The following is a 23,686-nucleotide window of genomic DNA, read 5'->3' as shown; positions in this document are numbered from 1 at the left end:
TCACTTCAAACAGAAAGAAAGATGTCTTGCTTTGTGCTTCGCTCTCAGCATTATACCGTGTTTATTTAACAGTGGAATTAACTGAACAAAGTGACCCCTCTTTTCAGTCATTAACAATCTTTGTCTCGGCGCTGCCGCCAACACACTCACAGTACAGAGACCCTCGCGACCGCTAGTAAGAAGTGCCACAAAGTAACACAAATTAGGAGGGGAAAAAATAAGATTACAAAGCCAAATGTCCCGTTGTGGGAATATTTCAGCTTCAAATTGGATGGGTGATAAGAGCCCATCAGCACAAACAAACAAGCGAAAATGCCGCGTGATCACGTGATGACAAACGAAAAGACAACGTCCGACCTTATTAATCCAACTGGTGGGAAAAATGCACCTAAAATGTTCAATATCAATTTGGGTTAAATTTTTGCTTACAGGAATGACTCCATTTTATTTTTTTGTTTATTTATTTAGGATCAATCAATCAATCAATCAATGTTTATTTATATAGCCCTAAATCACAAGTGTCTCAAAGGGCTGCACAAGCCACAACGACATCCTCGGTTCAGATCCCACATCAGGGCAAGGAAAAGAATAAGAATAAGAAAGTTAAGGATAAGAAAGTTATTAACCTTCCAATTACAGTACATTGGTAAACAACTCTACAGTAATGATAAATAAAAGTATAAATCCTTTTAAACAGTTATATACGTTATTATATATTATGATTACATTACATTATAAACACTGTATATATGTTATCTAATATTTCTTTAGTTAAAGAGCATGATGTAGACAAAAGGTCAGAGTCTGTCAGCATAAAGCCAAATGTTTTTGAAAGTAAATGATTGCATATTGTTCTAATGTGTGGCACCTTAACATGTCTTCATTGATTTATTATTTTTGCAGTTTTATGCATTGTTGTGTATAAAATATAAAAATCGCAATTTGAATCGCTATCGCATGTTTGGAGAGAAAAACGCAATTAGATTTGTTCTCAAAATCTTGCAGCCCTATTTGCATGCCAGCGGTAGATCCCGCTGCGTTACTGATAATGACAGTATTTGAGCCATTGTTAATTGTTAAAATCATTTCAATGTAACCTCAAACAACAGATGTTGCCATGGAGGCGAGGATTAGTGATTGAGAAACTACAATGTGGAAGGACATTAGCTGCTGGCGAAGACGTTGCATCGCGTGATAACATTTCTGGGTAAATTGCAGTGATTGAACAAGGTTACGAGGTTGTGCATAATTCCTGTGGATTGGTTGAATTTACGACAACTAATGTGATCGTAATGGAAAATTTGAAAAAATTGATGTTGGCAAAGAAAACGTTTGTAAATACATTGTCATCAAGGCATTAATTACTACAATTATATTACTACGCTTATATTGTGTTTGTCATTTGCAGTGACCTGGATGTCTATTGCATCATCCTAAAAGCATTTTTATTACATTGTGACCCCCTCATGTAGCTAAAAATAGCAGTCAAAACGAGACAAACCTGAATTACACAATTAATCCACCGCACCCGTATTGGGTGCATTATTAAACACACAGCACCATAAGTGTCTGACCTGCTGCTTTCAATTAGGCTGACTTTGAGTCGGCCCTCCACCAGCCGTCTGTCCTGGACTGACAGTTCCAAATCAGAAGAAAGTCCCAGAGGAGGCTGCACTTGGAATGGGAAGAAAGGCTTGTATCTGAAGAGAAACAGAAAACATGCCATTTTAAAAAAAGAAACACATCAACAGTGTCTTGATTACAATACCTGTGGAGAATTTACTCACCAATCAACGATTTTAACTACGGGAGTCATTTTAAAGTTACAATGTTGCAAAAATGTTGTGTTCATTCAACCTGAGAAATGTTTCCAGCCAGGAGTGTCAAAGGTGCTGAGTGACATTATTGTTTCTGCTTCTATTGAAATCAAATCAAATCAAATCAAATCAACTTTATTTATAAAGCACATTTAAAATTTACCACATGGGTAGCCAAAGTGCTGTACAATGGGCAGGTTAAAAGATAATACGAGAACCAAGCAAACACAACACAACACAAACAGAACACGATAAAAAATAAATAAATAAAATAAATAAAACATAAAAACAGGTTCACAGCAGGTGTATTATGGGGCACCATTGCAGGATGGATATCACTCAGTGTTAAAAGCCATGGAATAAAAGTACGTTTTTAAGACAGATTTAAAAACAGGAAGAGAGGAGGCTTGTCTAACACTCAGAGGTAGGCTGTTCCAGAGCTTGGGGGCAGCAGCGGCGAAAGCTCTGTCACCTCTAAGCTTCAGCCTTGTGTCAGGGACCGTCAGTAGCAGCTGATCGGCTGATTTTAGGGATCGGGTGGGGCAGTAAGGCTGAAGGAGGTCGGAGAGATATGTTGGCGCGAGGTTATTTAGACATTTAAAAACAAATAGAAGGAGTTTAAAGTTGATTCGGTAACGCACAGGGAGCCAGTGAAGGGACGCTAATATAGGGGTGATGTGCTCACGTCTCCGGGTCTGTGTTAGCAGACGAGCAGCAGAGTTCTGCACGAGCTGCAGGCGGGCGAGGGAGGCCTGGCTAATGCCTACGTACAGGGCATTGCAGTAGTCTAAACAATTTGAGATAAAGGCGTGGATTAATTTCTCGAGATCATGTCCTGATATAAGCGGTTTCACTTACGCTAGTTGGCGTAATTGATAAAAGCTTTTTTGAACGACGCTGCTGATTTGTTTTTCGAATTTAAAATCTGATTCGAACTTTACCCCCGGGTTTGTGACACAGTCGCTGAGATACGGGGTCAGAGTGCCGAGGTCAACGTCGGGGGAGGGAGAGCGACTTGGACCGAACAACATAACTTCTGTTTTGTCTTCATTTAGGCTCAGGAAGTTAGCTGAAAGCCAGGCTTTGATGTCGTGCAGGCAGTCAATGAGACGTTGAACCGTGTTATTTTGTGCCATGGGAAAATAGATCTGGCAATCGTCGGCATAAAAATTAAATGCAATACCGTACTTCCTAAAAATAGAACCAAAGGGGAGAAGGTAAAGCGCAAATAAGATTGGGGCAAGGATTGAGCCCTGGGGGACCCCATGTGGTAAAGGAGCTGTGGAAGACATAAAACTGTCTATTTTTACACAAAAACTCCTGTCGGTTAGGTACGACCGGAACCAGTTGAGGGCGGCGACCCTTAATGCCCACTCAGTTCTCAAGGCGAGTGATTAAGGTGGCGTGGTCGACGATGTCGAACGCAGCAGACAGATCTAAAAGCACCAGGACAACATATTTACCAGAATCAGTTGAACGGAGGATATCGTTAAAAACTTTTAGAAGCGCTGACTCTGTGCTGTGGAGGGCTTTAAAACCGGACTGGAACAGCTCAGTGATACCATAATCCTCTAAGAAGGGCAACAACTGACTGTAGACAACCTTCTCTAATATTTTAGAAATGTATGGAAGATTAGAGATAGGTCTAAGGTTATAGAGGAGAGAGGGGTTGAGGCTTGGTTTTTTAAGTAGAGGTCATACCACTGCATGTTTAAACTCTACTGGAACTATTTAGCATGCTGGCTCATCCTAATCCTTCCAATGTTAATTATATGCAGTATCATGGAAGAACATCTTTCAAGCTCCCTTCTTTATTATTAACTAGATTAAGCAATGTTTGTGTAAACTGCGTGTGAATGCTCCAATTCTAAAGCTGAACTGAAATGGTGATGGAATGTAGAATGAATGTGAGAGTAGTTCAAATGTAGAAATGGATTGAATGTTGAAATGGTTTAAATGGTGAAATAGTTTATTTGAAGGAAGTGAAGTGAAGTGAAGTGAATTATATTTATATAGCGCTTTTTCTCAAGTGACTCAAAGCGCTTTACATAGTGAAACCCAATATCTAAGTTACATTTAAACCAGTGTGGGTGGCACTGGGAGCAGGTGGGTAAAGTGTCTTGCCCAAGGACACAACGGCAGTGACTAGGATGGCGGAAGCGGGGATCGAACCTGCAACCCTCAAGTTGATGGCACGGCCGCTCTACCAACCGAGCTAAGAATGGTTTGAATGTTGACAAGCTAGCGCTGAACTGATATGCTAGTGGACTGTAGAAACGGTTTGAAGGTTAAAATAGTTTAAAAGTTAAAAATCGTTTGAAATATATAATATGTCCATTTATTTGAAAGGAAATTTTCTGGAAACTTGTCAATTTCTGGAAAATCTGGGATTTTTGAAATTATTTATAGTTGTCCTGATCATGTGAAATGTTTTGATGGTGGAATGGTTGGAAATAGAGATGTCCAATAATGGCTTTTTTGCCGAGATCCGATATTCCGATATTGTCCAACTCTTAATTACCGATACCGATATATACAGTCATGGATACCGATACCGATATATACAGTCGTGGAATTAACACATTATTATGCCTAATTTTGTTGTGATGCCCCGCTGGATGCATTAAACAATGTAACAAGGTTTTCCATAATAAATCAACTCAAGTTATGGAAAAAATAATGCCAACATGGTCCTGCCATATTTATTATTGAAGTCACAAAGTGGGTTGAGGTGTGGGGGGTTGGGGGGGGAGGGGGTGTGTAGGTGGTAGTGGGGGGTGTATATTGTAGCGCTGCAAGGGGTTCTGGTTATTTGTTCTGTTGTGTTTATGTTGTGTTACGGTGCGGATGTTCTCCCGAAATGTGTTTGTCATTCTTATTTGGTGTGGGTTCACAGTGTGGCGCATATTTGTAACAGTGTTAAAGTTGTTTATACGGCCACCCTCAGTGTGACCTGTATGGCTGTTGACCAAGTATGGATTGCATTCACTTGTGTGTGTGAAAAGCCGTAGATATTATGTGACTGGCCCGGCACGCAAAGGCAGTGCCTTTAAGGTTTATTGGCGCTCTGTACTTCTCCCTACGTCCGTGTACACAGCGGCGTTTTAAAAAGTCATAAATTTTACTTTTTGAAACAGATACCGATCATTTTGAAACCGATACCGATAATTTACGATATTACATTTTAAAGCATTTATCGGCTGATAATATCGGCAGTCCGATGTTATCGGACATCTCTAGTTGGAAATCATTTTAAAAAATGGCGACTGAAAACTTCAGAAAAAAAGGAGAAAATAGGCTTTGGAAAACCGGGAATTGTAGAAATTCATACAATTTTCTGAAACGTGGAAATTTACTAATTTCAATTACCAGGATGAGTGAAATGTGTTGAAGGTGGAATTGTTTGAATTGGTTGAAAAATGTGGAAATTACGAAAGGTAAAACATATGTGAAAAATGTTGAAGTCCCAACAATTCCTTAATGGGCTAAACATTTTGAAGTTGGAACATTATGAATCGGATGAACAAGGATGAAGTTATGCTGAGCCAAAAACTGGTAGAATAAGAATAATCATAAAGAATAGCTGAAAAATGGTTTAGAATCTTATATGTGTAAATGCATGTAGACCACAAAGGAAGTGTGTTGCATGTAGATTAAAATCATCATAAGATAATTGTAGACTCTAAATTTTCCACAGCTGTGAACACCAATGATTTTTCTTCAAATACATGTATAACATTTTATAGGCTCTTTAAAAAAATACATGCTCATACCAAATTATATGACGACACTATATTGACACTGCCCTGGCCCCACCAAACTCCTGGCCACGCCCCCACCGCCACAAATAAATTGCCATTCTGTGGGAAACATAGGATATTTTATATTCTTGTCAAACATAGCTGCTGTGCTGCTGATTTGGTTGTACAGTGGTACCTTGGTTTTTGTTAGTAATCCCTTCCAAAAGGTCAAACAAAAACCCTAATGTACAAACCTACTCAGTGGCTTAGTGGTTAGAGTGTCCGCCCTGAGATCGGTAGGTTGTGAGTTCAAACCCCGGCCGAGTCATACCAAAGACTATTAAAATGGGACCCATTACCTCGCTGCTTGGCACTCAGCATCAAGGGTTGGAATTGGGGGTTAAATCACCAAAAATGATTCCCGGGCGCGGCCACCGCTGCAGCCCACTGCTCCCCTCACCTCCCAGGGGGTGATCAAGGGTGATGGTTCAAATGCAGAGAGTCATTTTGCTACACATAGTGTGTGTGTGACAAACTTTAATTTTAACTTTAAAACCTAAAGCATTTTTTCCTATGAGACATAATGTCAATCCAAATATGTTACAGATACCCAAAAATAAGAACCTAATTTTATAAAGAATAATTACCGGTAGTTTTACATTTAAAAAAAACAATCTATGGACTAATGTGTAATGTTTTGTTTGCGAAATGTTATGCCCACAGACTAGTTTGTTACAGGCAATGGTTGGACATAGGATAATCCAGATGGTATACAGCCTGCAAATACTGAGCTACCACTGTATGTCCTGACTACAACGACAATAAAACAAATTTTTCATGTATTTCTTTGGTAGTCCAGGTTAATACTGGCGTGCTTTTTTTTCAAGCTTAGTTGCACTAGACAGGAAGTCACCGTGTGTACGTTTTAGTGGTGTGAATTTGATACATGATTGTGGCAATGTTAGACTAAAGTTACAATGTTTGTTAGTCAATCCTACACGCATAAGTTGTGTAATAATTCGGCAAAATTAAGTTACTTTCTAGACGTTAGCAGAATCGAGTGCCCAAACAAAGAATCCCACGCAGCAGTAAGTCCGACTTGTCGTGTAAACTAGCTTTCTGCACAGCAAGCAGACATTTTCTCTCTAGTGCACCCTGGACTTACCTCCTGATGCGTTTAATGTCACACAATTCACATGGAATTAACAAACTCCAAAATAACACATACCTGCCAAGTCACTACGATACAAAAGTGTGAGTTCAACTGTGGTTGCAACATATCTAATTTGTTTTCCTAAAAAAAACATGCTTGTTAGCCTGCTGTACACATTGTTCCCCTTGCTAACGAACACAGTTACGCCACAGATCTCTGTAATTGAGCATGACCGCAAAATAATCTGCCATGGGGCCAAAGAAAGTCTTAACTGATAAAGAAGGTGAGAAACACTATTGAATTCAAAAAAGATTTTTTAGCAAAGTACAAAGACGGTATCCAAGGGGCTCTCCATCTGTGCTCATCACCATCTTCTCCAACAAAAGCGCTCAATAAATGTAAAAATGTATTTCACAGTGTTTTATGCATGTAAAACTATCATATATCTCTATAAAATAAATGTCTTTTGTATTTTTGTTTGCCGATATGTAACACTTCTATTCTTTACATTCTTTCTTGCAGGGAAAAATGTTTGGTTTTGTACAATTCAGTTTTCAACAGACCCTATGGAATGGATTAACAACAGAAATGAGGTACTGCTGTACTTATAGTTAAGCAGAGTGTAAACAATTCATTTTTTTTAGTTATTACATTGTTTATTAGATAAAATATTATAATCCAAAATACAAACCCCGTTTCCATATGAGTTGGGAAATTGTGTTAGATGTAAATATAAATGAATACAATGATTTGCAAATCATTTTCAACCCATATTCAATTGAATGCACAACAAAGACAAGATATTTGATGGTCAAACTCATAAACTTTTTTTTTTTTTTGCAAATAATAATTAACTTAGAATTTCATGGCTGCAACAAGTGCCAAAGTAGCTGGGAAAGGGCATGTTCACCACTGTGTTACATGGCCTTTCCTTTTAACAACACTCAGTAAACGTTTGGGAACTGAGGAGACACATTTTTTAAGCTTCTCAGGTGGAATTCTTTCCCATTCTTGCTTGATGTACAGCTTAAGTTGTTCAACAGTCCGGGGGTCTCCGTTGTGGTATTTTAGGCTTCATAATGCGCCACACATTTTCAAAAGGAGACCGGTCTGGACTACAGGCAGGCCAGTCTAGTACCCGCACTCTTTTACTATGAAGCCACGTTGATGGAACACGTGGCTTGGCATTGTGTTGCTGAAATAAGCAGGGGCGTCCATGGTGACGTTGCTTGGATGGCAACATATGTTGCTCCAAAACCTGTATGTACCTTTCAGCATTAATGGTGCCTTCACAGATGTGTAAGTTACCCATGTCTTGGGCACTAATACACCGCCATACCATCACAGATGCTGGCTTTTCAACTTTGCGCCTATAACAATCCGGATGGTTCTTTTCCTCTTTGGTCCTGAGGACACAACGTCCACAGTTTCCAAAAACAATTTTAAATGTGGACTCGTCAGACCACAGAATACTTTTCCACTTTGTATCAGTCCATCTTAGATGAGCTCAGGCCCAGCCAAGCCGACGGCATTTCTGGGTGTTGTTGATAAACGGTTTTCGCCTTGCACAGGAGAGTTTTAACTTGCACTTACAGATGTAGCGACCAACTGTAGTTACTGACAGTGGGTTTCTGAAGTGTTCCTGAGCCCATGTGGTGATATCCTTTACACACTGATGTCACTTGTTGATGCAGTACAGCCTGAGGGATCGAAGGTCACAGGCTTAGCTGCTTACGTGCAGTGATTTCTCCAGATTCTCTGAACCCTTTGATGATATTATGGACTGTAGATGGTGAAATCCCTAAATTCCTTGCAATAGCTGGTTGAGAAAGGTTTTTCTTAAACTGTTCAACAATTTGCTCACGCATTTGTTGACAAAGTGGTGACCCTCGCCTCATCCTTGTTTGTGAATGACTGAGCATTTCATGGAATCTACTTTTATACCCAATCATGGCACCCACCTGTTCCCAATTTGCCTGTTCACCTGTGGGATGTTCCAAATAAGTGTTTGATGAGCATTCCTCAACTTTATCAGTATTTATTGCCACCTTTCCCAACTTCTTTGTCACGTGTTGCTGGCATCAAATTCTAAAGTTAATGATTATTTGCAAAAAAAAAAAGTTTATCAGTTTGAACATTAAATATGTTGCCTTTGTAGCATATTCAACTGAATATGGGTTGAAAATTATTTGCAAATCATTGTATTCCGTTTATATTTACATCTAACACAATTTCCCAACTCATATGGAAACGGGGTTTGTATGTGCAGCAAAATAATCCTCAAATCAGTTTAATTCCTTGAGGAACTATGCCTGTGTGGGTAGAGAAATGGTGTTATCCAACAGACTTGGTTTCTCAAGGGCAGAGCCAAGGCAACAGCGAAAGACAAATTGTTGCTAGGTTGCTCAACAAGCTGCTTCATGGAAGAAAGAGAAGGAAAAACCCACTGGGGAAAATCTCACATGATATCCTGAACTACTGTTTGTTCCAAGGAATCTGAGGCAAAAGTAGGTTAAAAACACTGATCTTATTCTTCTGTTGTAGGCTTGAGAGGCCTAATGACTAATAAAAGTTACACAGATTTGAACTGCTTCAAATCCTTTTCAATTCCTCTGAAGTTACACCAACAAATACTGTATGTGAATGAGTTAGTGTTTACATACAATGACTCTAAGGACCTGACTATGGATGGGTACCTTTCACGTTTGAGCCGATACGGTACCGGTTTTCAGGTACTCAATATCTGGTACTCAATGATGCCAATTTTCTGTAATTTTGTGTGTCATCATTCATGTGTTAATAAACATTCATTTGTTTAATAATAGAATCACATTTCTTTATTTAACAGCAAGCTGATAACAATAATTGTGCTGTCTATTGACGCACAATACCTATTTTATTGTAAATTATCCACTCAACAGATAAAATAACGAAACGTTAAGATGCAAAGACTTAAGTCAACATGTCCATCATCTTTGTATTAGCCTACAGTTCTCAAATTTGGCTGACTGGAGCGAGCCACCTCACCGAGAGATCCGCCCAGCTCCTTTATTTTAGGGTGCTTGTGGTCCAGTTTTGCACACATTTTCATTACGGTAATTTAATGGGAATTCATTTAACTGTTTCTTATTCCAAAAAGAATTGGGGGTTTTTAAAAGTTGCAAGTGGTAAACACTTATTTTGGGAAACGAAAGGAAATGTAAAACTGCATCAATATACATAAATTAAAGATGCACCAATGGATTTTTAATTGAATCGTAATCGTAATCAAATCGTGAGGTGCCCAAAGACTCCCACCTCTAATACCTACTCAGACTTTTTCTGTCCAGGTGAGATGCATGATTTATGATCTAGAATAAACTTACAAGGAAGCAAAGAAGCAGCAGACCACACGATGATGTAAACATAGGGACTCATGGTAGTGCTCACGGCGTCGCTATAAATAGTTTGTCTGCGTTAGTGCTTATAATAACAATATCACTAATACCTACTTCATATTCAAGTCACGAAATGTGAATGGAGTATTGTTGGCAGGTTTTTGAATGGTTATTTATTGGATTTTATGGGCGAAATAGTGGAGCTCTCATTGCCTTCACTGTAAGCGGACTTTTAATTGCATTTATGTAATATTTAGAATGCATTAAAACAAATCCATCCGTCGTCATGTCTTTCATAATGACTGCACCGATGAATAATCCTTTATCACTTTATCATCATAGGGATCTCTTTAGATAGATAGATAGTACTTTATTAATTCCTTCAGGAGAGTTCCCTCAGGAAAATTAAAAATGGCATAGTTTGATTTTTTTGTGCATATCTGCTTTTTCCAGGAAGATATAGGCCCCTTGTGTGCTCAGATAGTGTGTGTACTGCTTGCTGCACAACAGCCATCTTAGCTTGGTTGACCACCACTGGTTTTCACTTTCAGTAAGAAATCCCTTGTCGGAATACTGTGAGCAGATGTGTTCCTGTGTACTGCATGTGCCTTTCGTGCTAAATCTTAATTTTGTTCTTTGTTGCAAAGGCATATTTATTTCAGCTAGCCCTTTGTCTTTTGTGCATTTTATTGTCTTCACAATTAATTGTTTTTATATAGTTTAAATTTTTAAATGAAAGCCAAGTTTACATACTGTTTGTTTAAAATAGAAAGTGCAATAAAATGTTTTGATTAACAGTAGGGCTCGATATATTTTTACTTAAACTCGATATTCGATATATATCTCGATATATTTTAGGGACAAGTGTACTGTAAACAGTCAGTGGCACTTTTATTAACCCAGTCAGTCAAGATAGGTAATAACAGCACAGAAAAGCAGCTGTTTAAGTAGTACAGAATTACATAACTTAAATAAAATAGAAAAATAATAACATGGCTGTGCAAATAATTCAAAATGTATCAAAATCAGATTTAAAAAAATACATTTGCAGGAAATAAAAAAATAAAAATAAAAAACAAGGACCCAGATTTCCCTCGCCCGGACGCGGGTCACCGGGGCCCCCCTCTGGAGCCAGGCCCGGAGGTGGGGCACGATGGCGAGCGCCTGGTGGCCGGGCCTGTCCCCATGGGGCCCGGCCCGAAGAGGCAACGTGGGTCCCCCCTCCAATGGACTCACCACCCATAGCAGGGGTCATGGAGGTCGGGTGTGATGTGAGCTGGGCGACAGCCGAAGGCAGGGCACTTGGCGGTCCAATCCTCGGCTACAGAAGCTAGCTCTTGGGACGTGGAACGTCACCTCGCTGGGGGGGAAGGAGCCTGAGCTAGTGCGCGAAGTGGAGAAGTTCCGGCTAGATATAGTCGGACTCACTTCGACGCACAGCAAGGGCTCTGGAACCAGTTCTCTCGAGAGGGGCTGGACTCTCTTCCACTCTGGCGTTGCCGGTAGTGAGAGGCGACGGGCTGGGGTGGCAATTCTTGTTTCCCCCCGGCTCAGAGCCTGTACGTTGGAGTTCAACCCGGTGGACGAGAGGGTAGCTTCCCTCCGCCTTCGGGTGGGGGAACGGGTCCTGAATGTGGTTTGCGCTTACGCGCCAAACCGCAGCTCAGAGTACCCACCCTTTTTGGATTCACTCGAGGGAGTACTTGAGAGTGCTCCCCCGGGTGATTCCCTCGTGCTACTGGGGGACTTCAATGCTCATGTTGGCAACGACAGTGAAACCTGGAGAGGCGTGATTGGTAAGAATGGCTGCCCGGATCTGAACCCGAGCGGTGTTTTGTTATTGGATTTTTGTGCCCGTCACAGATTGTCCATAATGAACACCATGTTCAAACATAAGGGTGTCCATATGTGCACTTGGCACCAGGACACCCTAAGCCGCAGTTCCATGATCGACTTTGTAGTTGTGTCATCGGATTTGCGGCCTCATGTTTTGGACACTCGGGTGAAGAGAGGGGCGGAGCTTTCTACCGATCACCACCTGGTGGTGAGTTGGCTGCGATGGTGGGGGAGGATGCCGGACAGACCTGGCAGGCCCAAACGCATTGTGAGGGTTTGCTGGGAACGTCTGGCAGAGTCTCCTGTCAGAGAGAGTTTCAATTCCCACCTCCGGAAGAACTTTGAACATGTCACGAGGGAGGTGCTGGACATTGAGTCCGAATGGACCATGTTCCGCGCCTCTATTGTCGAGGCGGCTGATTGGAGCTGTGGCCGCAAGGTAGTTGGTGCTTGTCGTGGCGGTAATCCTAGAACCCGTTGGTGGACACCGGCGGTGAGGGATGCCGTCAAGCTGAAGAAGGAGTCCTATCGGGTTCTTTTGGCTCATAGGACTCCTGAGGCAGCGGACAGGTACCGACAAGCCAAGCGGTGTGCGGCTTCAGCGGTCGCAGAGGCAAAAACTCGGACATGGGAGGAGTTCGGGGAAGCCATGGAAAACGACTTCCGGACGGCTTCGTAGCAATTCTGGACCACCATCCGCCGCCTCAGGAAGGGAAAGCAGTGCACTATCAACACCGTGTATGGCGAGGATGGTGTTCTGCTGACCTCGACTGCGGATGATGGAGAAGAGGCTACGCCGGATAGTCGAACCTCGGATTCAGGAGGAACAGTGTGGTTTTCGTCCTGGTCGTGGAACTGTGGACCAGCTCTATACTCTCGGCAGGGTCCTTGAGGGTGCATGGGAGTTTGCCCAACCAGTCTACATGTGTTTTGTGGACTTGGAGAAGGCATTCGACCGTGTCCCTCGGGAAGTCCTGTGGGGAGTGCTCAGAGAGTATGGGGTATCGGACTGTCTGATTGTGGCAGTCCGCTCCCTGTATGCTCAGTGCCAGAGCTTGGTCCGCATTGCCGGCAGTAAGTCGGACACGTTTCCAGTGAGGGTTGGACTCCGCCAAGGCTGCCCTTTGTCACCGATTCTGTTTATAACTTTTATGGACAGAATTTCTAGGCGCAGTCAAGGCGTTGAGGGGATCTGGTTTGGTGGCTGCAGGATTAGGTCTCTGCTTTTTGCAGATGATGTGGTACTGATGGCTTCATCTGGCCAGGATCTTCAGCTCTCACTGGATCGGTTCGCAGCCGAGTGTGAAGCGACTGGGATGAGAATCAGCACCTCCAAGTCCGAGTCCATGGTTCTCGCCCGGAAAAGGGTGGAGTGCCATCTCCGGGTTGGGGAGGAGATCCTGCCCCAAGTGGAGGAGTTCAAGTACCTCGGAGTCTTGTTCACGAGTGAGGGAAGAGTGGATCGTGAGATCGACAGGCGGATCGGTGCGGCGTCTTCAGTAATGCGGACGCTGTATCGATCCGTTGTGGTGAAGAAGGAGCTGAGCCGGAAGGCAAAGCTCTCAATTTACCGGTCAATCTACGTTCCCATTCTCACCTATGGTCATGAGCTTTGGGTTATGACCGAAAGGACAAGATCACGGGTACAAGCGGCCGAAATGAGTTTCCTCCGCCGGGTGGCGGGGCTCTCCCTTAGAGATAGGGTGAGAAGCTCTGCCATCCGGGGGGAGCTCAAAGTAAAGCCGCTGCTCCTCCACATCGAGAGGAGCCAGATGAGGTGGTTCGGGCATCTGGTCAGGATGCCACCCGAACGCCTCTCTAGGGAGGTGTTTAGGGCACGTCCGACCGGTAGGAGGCCGCGGGAAAGACCCAGGACACGTTGGGAAGACTATGTCTCCCGGCTGGCCTGGGAACGCCTCGGGGTCCCACAGGAAGAGCTGGACGAAGTGGCTGGGGAGAGGGAAGTCTGGGCTTCCCTGCTTAGGCTGCTGCCCCCGCGACCCGACCTCGGATAAGCGGAAGAAGATGGATGGATGGATGGCATTTGCAGGAATGCACTTTTTAATTCCCAGTCGACGATGTAATGGACTGTCACGCGCACAGTTCTGGTCAGTGCCAAGTAGGGCCGCAACTAACAACTAATTTGATAATCGATTAATCTGTCGATTATTATTTCAATTAATCGATTAATAATCGGATAAAAGAGACAAGTATTTTATTGGGGGGAAAAACAGCATACTGGCACCATACTTATTTTGATTATTGTTTCTCAGCTGTTTGTAAATGTGGCAGTTTATAAATAAAGGTTTATTAAAAAATTCAAATTAAAATAAATAAATAAAAAAGTAGCCTTTGCGCATGCGCATGGCATAGATCCAACAAATCGATGACTAAATTAATGGCCAACTATTTTTATAATCGATTTTAATCGATTAGTTTATTGCAGCCCTAGTGCCAAGTAAGTGACTTGACTTAATTGTGCCGCTACGATCTTCCTCACTTCGGCAAACAATTTTGGCAGCATTTCTCATGCGAAATATGCCCGGCTTGGCAACTCGGGAACAGATTTGGGCTTACATGGTAAACAACTCAAATGAATGTTTTATCCAGGCGCAAACATTTGTCAAAATGTGGCCAAGTAGACGAATTGTGGGTTTCCTGGACGTCGTCTACATTGCTAAAAAAACAATATAAGGAAGAGATTCCCTCTCCCAGTAGTTTTTTAAATATATAAATCTTGAAAATTCCCTCTTTTCTTCTTTGACTCTCTCGCAATCATTTGGGATGTCTGTTGTGATTTCCCTTCCTGGTTTGATGACCCGCCCTACCTTGCCTCTGATTGGCCTGTCCCTACCCAATCGTGACTCATCATAGTAAACAACCAACCAATCATGGATGGTGTTATTCATGCAAGCACATCTTGGAAGGAGGAAGGGGAGGGGTTTAGTAGCTCATGGAGGGGGAGCAGGGAAGAACAGGGAACACAACAAATAAGCGGCGTTTGGTAATTTCAACATGAAAAAAATAATGTCGATATTACGGTATTTTCTTAATTCATATCTTGTTTAAAAATATATCGATGTACCTTACAAACTCGATATATTACCCAGCCCTAATTAACAGTGAATACTCATGATTAATAATCGTGATTTCAATATTAATGAAAATAATCGGTATTATTATTATTTTGGCCATAATCGTGCGGCCCTATTACTTGATTAAGTGAACAAATTAATCAACGATCAATTAATATTATGTCAGACCCACTCGACATCCATTGCATTCGGTCTCCCCTAGAGGGGGGGGTTACCCACATATGCGGTCCTCTCCAAGGTTTCTCATAGTCATTCACATCGACGTCCCACTGGGGTGAGTTTTTCCTTGCCCTTATGTGGGCTCTGTACCGAGGATGTCGTTGTGGCTTGTGCAGCCTTTTGAGACACTTGTGATTTAGGGCTATATAAATAAACATTGATTGATTGATTGAATAAAATAATGAATAGCTCCAGGCCTAAACCGTAAATGTAAATCTATTGTTAACTGTCCACTCTCCTAAAGTCTCTGGACTAAGTCTCAAGTAAATGTTCATCCATCCATCAATCCATTTTTTTACCGCTTGTCCCACTTGGGGCTAGGCTATCTGGGCATAATACAACATAATTAACATTTCAATGCGGCCCACTGGATGTTTTCAAACTATAAAAATGATTCCCATGGTTAAAATCTGCACTTTTGAGTGACATACGAGTTAGTACGTGTCATGATATGCAGTTAAACTACAGTGGCCATAGAAACAGTGATATTTTATCAAATAAGTGAATGTTTTTTTATCCTTTTGACTTCATGTTTCGCCGTGTTTGTTGCCTCTTTGTTGCTCTTCCTTTATTAGAAAAATTGGTGATCAAGGAGGTGGTCTGGAAAATAGAGGAGCAACGATCATATATTTTCAATATTCAGTAGTTTATTGTTCATAGTTAATATTGTAAATCCCACATCCTACATTTTATGTTATGTTTACGTTTTTGAGATGGTCTTTTTAGTTTTTTACTGAAAAGACACTCATAATGTATATGAAAACACAATGTGGGATTTACAATATTAACAATGAACAATAAAACACTGAATATTGAAAATATATAAATATTGCTCCTCTACTGCAGACCACCTATAATCGAGCAAGAGCAACAAAGGTGCAACAAACAGCAAAACACAAACGCCAAGGGTATAAAAAACATCCACATAATCACATCACTGTTCTTCAGAACTTTGCTGTGGAACTCTGCCCCCGTCCAAAACTCGCCACTCTGTAAACAAGCCCCTCCCACTTGTTTGTGCCTCGTCTGCATGAAGCAGAGGTTCGCATTGACATGTTAGTTATGTTGTATTATGCCGAGGTACCACAGTTCACTGCCTTTTGTATGCTGTTTTGTAAGACCCGAGTCGAGTGACTTCAAATTTGACACCTCATTGGCTGGCTGTTTCTGACACAGGATCGATTACTTCAGTTTTAATTTACCGGAAGTGAGTCTTGCTTTTTGAAGCATCAAGTTTTGCTGGCCCCACTATGGACTGGACTCTCACACTATTAACTAGATCCACTCGCATCCATTGCACCGGTCGCCCAGGAAGGGGAGGGGGTCCCTACATCTGCGGTCCCCTCCAAGGTTTCTCATCGTAGCCCATTGGGTTGAGTTTTTCCTTGCCCTGATGTGGGATCTGAGCCGAGGATGTCGTTGTGGCTTGTGCAGCCCTTTGAGACACTCGTGATTTAGGGCTATATAAATAATCTTTGAATGATTGATTGATTTTACGACACTGAATTTCTCAGTACTGATTTTTTTACACTGAAGTTTTTTACACTGATTTTTTAAACTGAATTTTAAAACACTGACATTTGTTGCGGGGGGGGGGGGGGGTGCTGGAGCCTATCCCAGCTTGGGCGGAAGGTGGTGTACACCCTGGACAAGTTGCCACCTCATCACAGGGCCAACACAGATAATCAAAGGCTAATTTCTGTTGACATGATGTTGACAGGGCAGCACGGTGGAAAAGGGGTTAGTGCATGTGCCTCACAATACGAAGGTCCTGAGTAGTCCTGAGTAGAGATGTCCGATAATGGCTTTTTTGCCGATATCCGAAATTCCGATATTGTCCAACTCTTAATTACCGATTCCGATATCAACCAATACCGATATACACAGTCGTGGAATTAACACATTATTATGCCTAATTTTGTTGCGATGCCCCGCTGGATGCATTAAACAATGTAACGAGGTTTTCAAAAATAAATCAACTCAAGTTTTGGAAAATAATGCCAACATGGCACTGCCATATTTATTATTGAAGTCACAAAGTGCATTTTTTTTTTAACATGCCTCAGAGAGTATGAGGAGGTTGAGGTGGGCGGGGTTGGAAGACGGCAGGTGGGGTTTTTAAGGTGGGGGGGGGGGGTGTATATTGTAGCGTCCCGGAAGAGTTAGTGCTGCAAGGGGTTCTGGGTATTTATCTGTTGTGTTTATGCTGTGTTACGGTGCGGACGTTCTCCCGAAATGTGTTTGTCATTCTTTTTTGGTGTGGGTTCACAGTGTGGCGCATATTTGTAACAGTGTTAAAGTTGTTTATACGGCCACCCTCAGTGTGACCTGTATGGCTGTTGACCAAGTATGGATTGCATTCACTTGTGTGTGTGAAAAGTCGTAGATATTATGTGATTGGGCCGGCACGCAAAGGCAGTGCCTTTAAGGTTTATTGGCGCTCTGTGGTTCTCCCTACGTCCGTGTACCACTCAGTACAGCTGCGTTTTAAAAAGTCATAATTTTTACTTTTTGAAACCCATCCATCCATCCATCCATTTCCTACCGCTTATTCCCTTTGGAGCTTATCTCAGCTACGATCGGGCGGGGTACACTCTGGACAAGTCGCCACCTCATCGCAGGGCCAACACAGATAGACAGACAACATTCACACTCACATTCACACACTAGGGCCAATTTAGTGTTGCCAATCAACCTATCCCCAGGTGCATGTCTTTGGAAGTCGGAGTACCCGGAGGGAACCCACGCAGTCACGGGGCGATACCGATAATTTCCGATATTACATTTTAAAGCATTTATCGACCGATAATATCGGCAGTCCGATTTAATCGGACATCTCTAGTCCTGAGTTCAATCCCGGGCTAGGGATCTTTCTGTGTGGAGTTTGCATGTTCTCCCTGTGACTGCGTGGGTTCCCTTCGGGTACTCCCGGCTTCCTCCCACCTCCAAAGACATGCACCTGGGGATAGGTTGATTGGCAACACTAAAATTGGCCCTAGTGTGTGAATGTTGTCTGTCTATCTGTGTTGGCCCTGTGATGAGGTGGCGACTTGTCCAGGGTGTACCCGCCTTCCGCCCGATTGTAGCTGAGATAGGCTCCAGCACCCTCCGCGACCCCGAAAGGGATAAGCGGTAGAAAATGGATGGATGGATGTTGACAACTTATGTCAAGGTGAACTGTCGGTGCCCCCATCTTACCTGATCTTGTAGTTGGGTAGTGTGTGCTTCTTCTTGATGACTCGTTTGAGTTGGTTGACGATGATGGACGTGAGCTGAGGGAGGGGTCGTCCTTCGAACTGGGACTTGACTTCAAAGTCCACGAGCGGGTCGTCGAGGAAGGAGAAGGACCAATGGGAGAAGGGCAGGCGCGTGAACTGCAGCCTGAGTCGCCCGACCACGCGCCTCATCTTGACGAACAGGTAGGCAGACTTCCAGAAGACCAAGTCCACGTCGATGGCCAGGTGGAAGCCGCCGTTGTACTCCATGTCCACCTCGAAGTTGAGCTCCTCCGGCAGGCCGTCGTCGTTCACGTGGACGGGCTTCATGAGTTTGGCGGTTTTGAAGACCGGAAGCGAGTCCCCGAGGGAAATGTCTCGCAGGCTGAGTCCCTCCAGAAGCCGACCCGCTGTCTTGGTTTGCAGCAGCTCTTCGAACTCCACCTTGATCTTCTTGGTGAGCCAGTGTCGGACCACGGGAGTGTCCCGCAGCTCCCGGAACAGGAACAGGAAGATGGCATTGAGGAAATTGCAGCTTTCGGCTTTGTCCGAGTCGGCACAGTCGCCGTGTTGTTGTTGTTGTTTGGGGCTGCCGGCGGTGGCTTCCGGCGGTCGTGACGAGGCCGAGCCGTCCTGCTGCTGGCCGGCGTCGACATGTTGAGTATGAAAGTAATCCTTTAACGCCTTGTCGGCCACTACTTTGACGTACTGCTCGGTCCTCTTTATGGGCTCCGGGCACCTCCGGTACAGCAGCAACAACTGGAGCACCAAGGTGAGCACCGCACCGGACAACGCAGAAATGACGATTAGGTAAATCATCTCCAGGCAGCTGCCTCGTCGCCCTTTCACCGCCAAAGTGTCTTCATAATCCAACGAGTCGTCTTCATCGAAGCGAGTTCCTCCGAGCTGCCATATCATCTGCTACTTTCCGGCACTGCGGGATCATGCCCTGATTGGACGAACGTCTTGACGTCATCCTGCGTCGTGACGTTTTTTTCTTCTTCGCTTACTTCAATGGCGGTTGCAGCAATGACTGAAAAAGAGCACACCGCATCTTATTGTACCGGAGTATATAGCAGCGGCTCGCTATTTACACTTTACTTTTTTTTAAATAATAATACGTAAAAAGCGGAAGAAGATGGATGGATTGGACGTAAAAAAAAAAAAATACACACATTAATAACAATAATTATATACTATGGGGGGCATCACGGTGGGACAGGGGTTAGTGCGTCTGCCTCACAATACGAAGGTCCTGAGTAGTCATGAGTTCAATCCCGGCCTCGGGATCTTTCTGTGTGGAGTTTGCATGTTCTCCCCGTGACTGCGTGGGTTCCCTCCGGGTACTCCGGCTTCCTCCCACCTCCAAAGACATGCACCTGGGGATAGGTTGATTGGCAACACTAAATTGGCCCTAGTGTGTGAATGTGAGTGTGAATGTTGTCTGTCTATCTGTGTTGGCCCTGCGATGAGGTGGCGACTTGTCCAGGGTGTACTCCGCCTTCCGCCCGATTGTAGCTGAGATAGGCTCCAGCGCCCCCCGTGACCCCGAAGGGAATAAGCGGTAGCAAATGGATGGATGGATATATACTATTGTATAATCATTATTAGGGATGTCCGACAATGGCTTTTTTGCCGATATCTGATATTCCGATATTGTCCAACTCTTAATTACCGATACTAATATCAACCGATACCGATATATACAGTCGTGGATTTAACACATTGTTATGCCTAATTTGGTATGGTGAAGATAATGTCCTTTTTTTTTTTTTAAATTATAAAATAAAATAAGATAAATAAATTTAAAAAAAATTCTTGAATAAAAAAGAAAGTAAAACAATATAAAAACAGTTACATAGAAACTAGTAATTAATGAAAATGAGTCAAATTAACTGTTAAAGGTTAGTACTGTTAGTGGACCAGCAGCACACACAATCATGTGTGCTTATGGACTGTATCCCTTGCAGACTGTATTGATATATATTGATATATATAATGTAGGAACCAGAATATTAATAACAGAAAGAAACAACCCTTTTGTGGGAATGAGTGTGAATGAGTGTAAATGGGGGAGGGAGGTTTTTTGGGTCTTGTGTTTTTTATGTTGATTTAATTAAAAAAATGTTTTTTAAAAAACGATACCTATTAAAAAAAAAAACCGATACCGATAATTTCCGATATTACATTATAAAGCATTTATCGGCCGATAATATCGGCAGGCCAATATTATCGGACATCTCTAATCATTATTCTTTAAAATATTTAACAACTGCTCTGTGTGTGCTTTTAACTCATTTCCCAAGTGTTCCTAATATACTTAGACTTAGACAAACTTAATTGATCCACAAGGAAAATTGTTCCACACAGTAACTCAGTTTCAAAGGATGGAGAGGTTAAGGATGGAAAAGATAATACAGGTATTAAGTAGACTAAAAATGTACCTTAGTAGCAATATAAAATACAAACCCCGTTTCCATATGAGTTGGGAAATATAAAGGGAATACAATGATTTGAAAATCATTTTCAACCCATAGTCAGTTGACTATGCCACAAAGACAACATATTTGATGTTCAAACTGACAAACATTTTTTTTTTTTTGCAAATAATCATTAACTTTAGAATTTGATGCCAGCAACACGTGACAAAGAAGTTGGGAAAGGTGGCAATAAATACTGATAACGTTGAGGAATGCTCATCAAACACTTATTTGGAACATCCTACAGGTGAACAGGCAAATTGGGAACAGGTGGGTGCCATGATTGGGTATAAAAGTAGATTCCATGAAATGCTCAGTCAGTCACAAAAAAGGATGGGGCGAGGGTCACCACTTTGTCAACAAATGCGTCAGCAAATTGTTGAACAGTTTAAGAAAAACCTTTCTCAACCAGCTATTGCAAGGAATTTAGGGATTTCACCATCTACGGTCCGTAATATCATCAAAGGGTTCAGAGGATCTGGAGAAATCACTGCACGTAAGCAGCTAAGCTCATGACCTTCGATCCCTCAGGCTGTACTGCATCAACAAGCGACATCAGTGTGTAAAGGATATCACCACATGGGCTCAGGAACACTTCAAAAACCCACTGTCAGTAACTATAGTTGGTCGCTACATCTGTAAGTGCAAGTTAAAACTTTCCTATGCAAGGCGAAAACCGTTTATCAACAACACCCAGAAACGCCGTCAGCTTCGCTGGGCCTGAGCTCATCTAAGATGGACTGATATAAAGTGGAAAAGTGTTCTGTGGTCTGATGAGTCCACATTTCAAATTGTTTTTGGAAACTGTGGACGTCGTGTCCTCCGGACCAAAGAGGAAAAGAACCATCCGGATTGTTATAGGCGCAAAGTTGAAAAGCCAGCATCTGTGATGGTATGGGGGTGTATTAGTGCCCAAGACAGGGGTAACTTACACATCTGTGAAGGCGCCATTAATGCTGAAAGGTACATACATGTTTTGGAGCAACATATGTTGCCATCCAAGCAACGTTACCATGGACGCCCCTGCTTATTTCAGCAAGACAATGCAAAGCCACGTGTTACATCAACGTGGCTTCATAGTAAAAGAGTGCGGGTACTAGACTGGCCTGCCTGTAGTCCAGACCTGTCTCCCATTGAAAATGTGTGGCGCATTATGAAGTCTAAAATACCACAACAGAGACCCCAGGACTGTTGAACAACTTAAACTGTACATCAAGCAAGAATGGGAAATAATTCCACCTGAGAAGCTTAAAAAATGTGTCTCCTCAGTTCCCAAACTGTTTACTGAGTGTTGTTAAAAGGAAAGGCCATGTAACACAGTGGTGAACATGCCCTTTCCCAACTACTTTGGCACGTGTTGCAGCCATGAAATTCTAAGTTAATTATTATTTGCAAAAAATAAAGTTTCTAAGTTTGAACATCAAATATCTTGTCTTTGTAGTGCATTCAATTGAATATGGGTTGAAAAGGTTTTGCAAATCATTGTATTCCGTTTATATTTACATCTAACACAATTTCCCAACTCATATGGAAACGGGGTTTGTATAACATATATGTAATATTTACATATTATATAAACAGTATATAATATGTACTGATATATATATTCCATGTGGCGTTTGTGTTACGGCTGGACGTTTATAAATAAATAATAAATGATAAATGGGTTATACTTGTATAGAGCTTTTCTACCTTCAAGGTACTCAAAGCGCTTTGACAGTATTTCCACATTCACCCATTCACACACACATTCACACACTGATGGCGGAAGCTGCCATGCAAGGCGCTAACCAGCAGCCATCAGGAGCAAGGGGTGAAGTGTCTTGCCCAAGGACACAACGGACGTGACTAGGATGGTAGAAAGCGGTGGATTGAACCCCAGTAACCAGTAACCCTCCGATTGCTGGCACGGCCACTCTACCAACTTCGCCACGCGATTAATTGGTTGATTACCTTTTATTGTCTGTTATAGAACAACTCTTAATAGGCGACTCTGCATTGACCACCGAATCGGTGCCACTTGCGTTCCCAATAAATACAATTATTTTTTTTAATTATTATTATTATTCAGCAAAGTGTCCGCACGTTGATCTGTTTGTATTATTAATAACGCCACTTCAAAAGTTGAATTTAAAATATCTTGAACATTAGAAAAAGAGCTTTTGTTGAGGGCCCTTGCTTCCTCAAATAAGACTTAACCATAAATTATAATCATGTATTTATATATGATTATATTCAGTGTCGAAAATTCCCTGGTTCAAAAAGCAAGACTCACTTTTGTTAAAATAATGCTGAGTCAAGTTCAAAGTTACCTGAGACGGGTTTTGCAAAAAGCATAAAAAAGGCAGTTAACTACCTGGGCAAAATACAACATAATTAACATTTCTATGCGGCCCACTGGATGTTTTCAAACTATAGGAATGATTCCCATGGTTAAAATCTGTACTTTTGAGTGACATACGAGTTAGTACCTGTCATGGTATGCAGTTAAACTACAGTGGCCATAGGAACAGTGATATTATATCAAATAAGTGGATGTTTTTTTATCCTTTTGACTTTATGTTTTGCCGTGTTTGTTGCAACTTTGTTGCTCTTGCTTTATTATAAAATATGTCGAACAAGTAGGTGGTCTGGGAAGTAGAGGAGCAACGTTCATATATTCTCAATACTCAATATTTTATTGTTCATACTTAACATTGTAAATCCCACAGCCTATATTTTATATACATTCTGACTGTCATATAATCCAGTAAC

The 23,686-nt window shown here is 42.2% G+C and overlaps 1 protein-coding gene across 1 annotated transcript in view; it reads right to left on the bottom strand.

The window, feature by feature from the left end:
- pdzd8 (PDZ domain containing 8) overlaps window positions 1-19,377 on the bottom strand; it is a 96,240-nt gene extending 76,863 nt beyond the window's left edge. Inside the window, exons 1-2 of the mRNA XM_061964686.2 lie at window positions 18,436-19,377; window positions 1,575-1,700 (exon numbers count right to left, since the gene is read on the bottom strand). Of these exons, the coding sequence (XP_061820670.2) occupies window positions 1,575-1,700; window positions 18,436-19,370 (1,061 nt within the window). The 5' untranslated portion in view covers window positions 19,371-19,377. The remainder of the gene's footprint in view (window positions 1-1,574; window positions 1,701-18,435) is intronic.
- Between the last annotated feature and the right edge of the window lie 4,309 nt (window positions 19,378-23,686).

This window comes from Nerophis lumbriciformis, linkage group LG02, assembly GCF_033978685.3.
Source record: "Nerophis lumbriciformis linkage group LG02, RoL_Nlum_v2.1, whole genome shotgun sequence".
In the NCBI taxonomy this organism is placed as follows: domain Eukaryota; kingdom Metazoa; phylum Chordata; class Actinopteri; order Syngnathiformes; family Syngnathidae; genus Nerophis; species Nerophis lumbriciformis.
This window is presented reverse-complemented; position numbering and strand designations above follow the sequence as displayed.